Source organism: Sorex araneus, chromosome 1, assembly GCF_027595985.1.
Source record: "Sorex araneus isolate mSorAra2 chromosome 1, mSorAra2.pri, whole genome shotgun sequence".
NCBI classification, from domain to species: domain Eukaryota; kingdom Metazoa; phylum Chordata; class Mammalia; order Eulipotyphla; family Soricidae; genus Sorex; species Sorex araneus.
Window position 1 is genome coordinate 123,377,042 of NC_073302.1, and position 6,894 is coordinate 123,383,935.

General features: G+C 37.9%; 1 protein-coding gene across 3 annotated transcripts in view; it reads right to left on the bottom strand.

Moving 5' to 3' along the window:
* RANBP3L (RAN binding protein 3 like) overlaps positions 1-6,253 on the bottom strand; it is a 58,626-nt gene extending 52,373 nt beyond the window's left edge. For 2 of the 3 annotated variants that reach the window (XM_055139968.1, XM_055139961.1), the window contains exon 1: positions 5,693-6,253. In XM_055139968.1, coding sequence (XP_054995943.1) covers positions 5,693-5,783 — 91 coding nt within the window. In that variant the 5' untranslated portion in view covers positions 5,784-6,253. The remainder of the gene's footprint in view (positions 1-5,692) is intronic. The other variant, XM_055139974.1, reaches the window with a different exon arrangement.
* Positions 6,254-6,894: the final 641 nt, after the last annotated feature.

The window sequence follows — 6,894 nt, forward strand, 5'->3', positions numbered from 1 at the left end:
ACCCCTGGTGGTGCCCAGTGCAAACTTATGTTGTATCAGGAATTCAAACCAGGGTCACCACAGCCACCCATATACAAGGCAAGTGACTTTCTTATCGCCTGTGCTAACTCTCCAGTCCCAAATAATTTTTTCTTAATCGAAATTTCCTTTAACTATCAATCAGTCAACTATCTCAGGACTATTAAAGAAAAAGAGAAATAAGTGTCTTTTTGTTTTAATCATAGTTTATTTTAACTGTCCCTCACCAGTTATGTAGGGGCATATATGAAATAACATTACTTTGGAACCACACAAAAGTCTATTTTAAGAAGCATACCATTTATATTTTTCATGTTTTCTCCCTCTTTACAAAAGACACTTATTTAATTGTATAAAGCTACTGTATTTTATAGCATGATTTAGTTGACATGTATGTATACAAATATATGTACAAAGTTCTCAGCTAGATTCAGTATTCTGAAACCTTTGAGAGAAGTGTAGTAACATGAAAATTATGACAAATGCAGCAAAGTTAGAACATTATAAATTGTGTGACTTTTTCTTCCATTCAAAAGTTAAAAGCACATTATTAGTTTAGTTTTTATTGCTTAATTCAAAAGGGAATTTATGATAGAAAATAATTTGAGAGAAAATCTTTGACTTTAGCATCTAATACAGTATTCAGTGTATGGCTGGTATAGAGCAAAACTACATTAAATAAAGCATTGGTTGAGGGCATTTATCATTTTCTTGGTTTGCAAGTTCTTGACTTGAAGGAAACTTCTTTGACATTAAAAAATAGAGCACATCCAAAAAAATCATGGCCAAAGTGTGAGATAATAAAGAATATATCTAGTCTGTCTCCCAATCCTAGCACAAAACTTTAAAGAAACCATGGACTTTCCTGAGAATTGTGTCTTTATTATGTTAATGAGGTGGCTCAGAAGGAATGCTTAGAGACTTTCAAGGGACAGATTGGTCACTCCAGAAAAGTAAAGGACACCTTTAGAAGGCAGAACTTGAAATTCCTAACTCCAGCCTCCAGGGAGGGAAGAGAGACTTGAGTCTGAGGTTAATCGTGGTTAATGTCATGCTTACATAATAAAGTCATAGAAAAGTGGACCTGGAGCTCAGTGGAGTATCTAGATTGGTGGATATATTGTAGTAAGAGTAACCCTTGATGTCACAGGAAGAGACTCCTATGCTCAGACCTTCCCTAGGAATCTCTTTGACTTTATTTGTATTCTTTAAAATAAGACTAATTATAAGTGTAAGCATAGCACTTTCTTAAGTTGCATGAGTTATTTTAGTAAAATCTTAAACCCAAGGGAGTGGTGGACAGCCTTGAATGATCCAAGCAGAATTCCAGGAGTTTAAGAGAAAATTGACATTTGGAGCTGACTTTTGAGATGATGCAATCTTGTTGAGACTGATTCCTTTATCTTTCATGGATCTTGCCAGCTCTGGATAGTATCAAAATTGAATGGAAATATAAAGTACCTAATTAGTAGCCTTTAATTGGTATCAGAACACACAGAGAAAGTAAGGGGGAATCTCAATGAAACTTAGACATCTGCAGAAATATTTCTTTAATGTGAATCTATTAAAAATTAAATATTGTAGCAATAGGAAATGTAGATTTTATAAATCAGTGTGCATAGCAGAGCGCATATTGAAAGTAGCTCTTAGTAAACTACATTACCTTGAAAAATCACTTGACCTCGAGGAAAAGTTTATATGTCTATTTTTAAAAATGAGGAAAATGACACTGATCTTTTATGTGCGACCTGTCTACAATACAACAGCAGATATTTTTTTTTATTAGTTTATTTTTAATTAGAGTCATCGTGAGGGTACAGTTACAGATCCATACATCTTTGTGCTCATGCTTCCCCCATACAAAGTTCGATAACCCATCCCTTCACCAGTGCCCATTCTCCACCACCCGTAAACCCAACAACCCTCCCCCCCTCCCCAGTCCCGTCTCCCCCCACCCCACCCTGCCACTATGGCAGGGAATTCCCTTTTGTTCTCTCTCTCTCTGATTAGGTGTTGTGGTTTGCAATAAAGGTGTTGAGTGGCCATTGTGTTCAGTCTCTAGTCTGTATTCCGCCCAATAGCAGATATTTTTTAGACGCTACTCTGGATGTTTCTGTACAGGTGTTTGGGGATGAAATTTACATTTAAGTTAGTGGACTCGGAGTAAGTAGTTTGCCTTCCTTAAGGCTAATGGCTTCATTCATTCAGCTGAAATCTTGAACCAAAGACTGATATCTGAGCTAGAAGGAATTCTGCTAACAGATTGCTCTGAGGTTTCATCTACAGCATTGCTCACGTTTTCACCTGGGTCTGCAGCTTTTTCGAACCTTCCGAGCAGATACTGGACTTGCCACCTTTCATAATCCTATGAGTCAAGTCCTTGAAATCATTCCTCACCTTCCCTCTCCCTCTCCTGTCTCTCTAAAATGCTATCCTACTGGTTGTATTTCTCTGGAGAACCATGACTGATAACACTACCTCCTGTGTTTGATGTGAGATTTCAATAAGATCAAGTATATGAAATTTTGGGGTAAATTTTAAACCATAATGCATTACCATAAGGATGGTTAAAGTGACTTGGGTAAATATGTGCTGAAGTTTGTTGAGGTTTCCTAGACATATGTGAGTATTTACAAATGTATTCATGAGATCAAATGATAGCTAAATGGATTTTTAAATACAACAAAAAAGCTACCAGGTAGCAAGCAACAAACAGCGAGAGGCTCTTGTATCTCCTGGGCTGGCATAAATACCTGTTGCCATAGATGTACATTCCACGTAGACAGGATCTAAACTCAGCTGATTTAATTAAACTTTCCTCTGGCATAATACCCAGCATCTTGCACAACATTTTGCAGTTATTGTCGAGATAATTTCTGGAGTGAGTGGCTTTTATATGGTTACCTACAAAGTATACTTTGAGGAGTGCCTACTTGGAAAGAGTTAAGTACTTTAGAATTAATGTAAAGCACTGTTGCATATAGTATAGAAAGATTGAAAGTACTCATGGGTTAGGTATGGTCACGGCCTCCAAAGAATCAAATGTCAATTAATCATGGTGTGTATGTTCAAAGAGAAAGTTGAACTCTTAGACTTTGAACTGGGACTCTTAGAAGTTGAACTGGGACTAGACCAAAGCTACACACTCAGTGAATAAATGCACAACTGAACCTCATTCTCTGAAACTAACAACTTGGCTTTCTTGGACGTTGGCTGAACTTTGCATGATACCAAGGTGTATATATAGCTTGGAGGAAATACCAGGGCCACTGCACTAATGAATACTTTAAAATTTTAGGACATTAATTGTCATGCTGTGTAGCAACGTAGCAAATCCTGCCCAGTGTCACTTGTCAACTCAGATCTCTACGTGGTATTTCTCAGCAGTCACTGACCGGTCTGGGCTACATTAGCATGCTTTATAATGTTATGGATTGTGGTTTTGTGGGAAGATATTTTGAGATTCTGCTGTGGAAGAATATGGCTGCTTTCAAAACATTCTAGGTAAAAGCGTCAGTCTGAAAAAGGAAGTCAGACTTTGAGACATGTTCGTGTTTTGGGGAGTACGTCACCATAATGATATTTCCGGACAGCTTGGGATGTGGCCAGTCAGGGAGAGACCATTAGGATAGTTTGTCTTAAACAACCGTGTGATACAATTTTCCACTTATAAAATTGGGAAACAATTTTTAATTCCCAGTGTTGCTTAGAATATATCTTTATATTGCAGATTGGAGGACATTTGGTTCACAGAAAAATTTCTTGAAAATATGAATATCTTAGATTTACTATCATCTCAAAGAATATGTACCAAGGAAATATTGTTTCTGCAATTATTTATATATTAGTTTGCATTAAATACAATGTTGCTCATAATAAAGGCAATTTAGAACTAAATGAAGTGTTTCAGGAATTGTTAGAGCAATTTTGCTCTATCCATATGAGGAAATGGCATATAATTTAAGACAGCAGAAGATTATATAATACACAATGAAATAAAAGTTTGTTCATATATGCTAAGCTAAAAAGCAGGTCATATAGCTATATAAAATATGATTGATTTGTTTTAAATGAAGCAAATATAGTGTTACACATGCAGAGAAGAAAAGGTCACAAGACTATGTATAGAAATGTTAATCGCAACAGTTTTGCACTATCAATTTTCTATAATAAATATTACATCAGCAATCAGTGGAGTATGGAGGTGGAAGAAAACATTAAACATTTTAAACATTTCAAACAAAATGAAAAGCAAACAAAACACTATGATGAACTAGGATTTTCCACTAATAGAGAAGGAACAAAATACATTTGCATACACATGAACACACAGACAGACACACAAACACCTCATTAATTTCTATCTAGCAATGCTATTCTTAAACCCTGGTACATTCCAGTTAGTTTAATATATTTAGATGACCCTGCTGGTATAGAGTGGTCTCCAAAGTTTGCACTGTCTCACTTAATAAAAACTCTCTTCTCCCTATATATGTTAAGCCTTGTAAGCATGCAGTGACCTTATAGAACTCCAGTGACTGATTCATCCCCATGAACGTTAGCACCTATATGCCACCCTGGAAAGGGGTTTTAGTCCTTGGGTGAGCACTGTGGATGCCTCTGAAATCTAAAACTGTGACTACAGAAGAATAAACTCAAGAGTGCATTGCTTAGACCACTATATAGAAAGAACCATCTTGGGCTTTTGAGAGTTTGGAATGTCTGGAATAAACCCTTCCCTCTGGGAGGGGGAGGGCATGAATGGATGATGTCATCCTGACAGCATGCAATCTTTCCTTAAAATGTCCTTTGCTGTCCCCAACAGAACGGTTCGGAGAGATTTTTTTTTTCATTTATGTCAACCATCTGTCACTAATTGATGCAGCCGGCTGCTTAGTACATTTGAAAATTTTAAAGACTAATGGTGAGAATGGCTCCAAGGTAGACAGTTTAGTCTAAGTGAGTGTCTAGCATTTGAAAGGTGATCCCCTTCTCTGTCAGTCTCCGGCCGTTCTTGGACCATATAGGAAAGGAATCCAGAATGTATTTGTTTTCCTACAAATGAATAAGCCAGAGATCCAGATAAAATTCACTTTAAACTTTAAATTTTAAAAATGCATTATAAGTGGGTGGGACAAAAGAGAATACTTCAGGCTAACTTAAGGCTACTCCTAGCCAATTCAGCCTTTTCAGGAGGGGTGTTTTGAATCACACAACATCTTGCAAGTGCTAGAAAAATCAAAGTGGATAGAAGTGTAATACTTTAAGCTTCAGAAGTACAGCTTCATGGAATATGCATACCAGATAGCCTTTGATAATCTTTTAAAAAAAACAATGATGAGGGACCGGAGAGGTAGGACAGTGCTTGCCTTCCACACAACTGACCTGGTTTAGATATCTGGCATTCCGTATGGTCCCCTGAACCCACCAGGAGTGAGTCCTGTGTGCAGAGCCAGGAACAACCCCTGAGCACCACCAGGTATGGCCCCAAAACAAACCAACAAAAAAGCAATTGTGAGCTCAAGGCAACTACCCATCGGCATCTCGGTTATGTCTATTCTCGGAGTTTAAAACTGAAAGATTCCCCAGAGACTCCCATAGTCTACCATTCTTCCACGACTGCACATGGACAGGAAGACTCAGAAAACAGTGCCCACTAGCCTGACTGACTCACCGTGAGGTCGCTGGTCCTCAGGAAGCGGCAGTTTACAGGTGTGCACAGTGTTGAAGAGGCGACAGTTGCCTTCCCTTTGTGCAGTAGACATGGTTCTAGGAGTGTGGCTGAGGCTCGGGTGTCACTAGAGCATTTCCTCTCCTGGGCTGGGCACCTCAAATGGTCTGTACAAGATACTGAGAGCCAAAGCAGTACATGCAGATCCCGTCCTTGCATGAAAAACATTTATTTCTCTTAATAAACTTCCAAGATTTTTGTAGTCATGGTTCTTGAAATAAATATTTACCAATATAACTTCTCTTCCACATAAAGATGCCAGTGAAATTGGTAAAAAACACACGACTTAGTTCTTCTTTCTTTTCAAGACACATAGAAACTTTCTCCCTGGAGTTCAAAATCCTACCAAGTAATTCTTTCTAACAGATTGCCTTTGGGGCAGTTTTTTTATTCCTTTTGCTGACTAGAAATCCAACACCTCGAGGAGAGGACCGTTGGAGTAATAGTACAAAGAGAGAAAAAGTATTGCTGAGTTAAATTAAGTGATTTCTAAGTCAGATCTGAGTTCCCCTCAGTGACAGCTGAAAGGAACAGTTCTTAAGGAAGCAGAAAGGAGGAGGGGCCAAGTGGGCTAGACTGATTAGCATAAAGAGGCAGGCAATAAACGACACTGGTGTTGCTTTGACAAAGCAGAGATTCTAAAAAGATGCCCTGACATCACTAATCACATATCTGACTTCTGCTACTTCGCAATTAAAACAAAAACCTCAAGCCAGGGTTCCTACCCAGGGCTACTTATCTCTACATGAAAAAAATCTGAAGGGTATGACTGGAACTGGTAATGAGCTCATGGAAATGTACTGCTGGAACTTTCAATTTCTGTAAACACCTCTGAGTCTTCAGAAGGCTGCAGTTAAGAGAGCAGCCTGCTTGCCAAGGCAACTATTTGGAGTTCTGAAAGAAAAATAAATACACACAACATTATTTTTGCAGTGTCCTCTCTCAGTTTTCTCTTAGATTCTTTATTGGTACTTCTGGGTCGTAGGACCAAGCGATTGATTTCCAATGGTTTTTGTGATGAAATAGTATATTTTGTGGAAACACTGAAAATAGTTCCTATTTCATTGACATCCACTGATATAAAAGTATATTTTATTGTCTTTAAATGTTGCAAATTCCAGGAGCCCTAGAGATATAGTACAGTA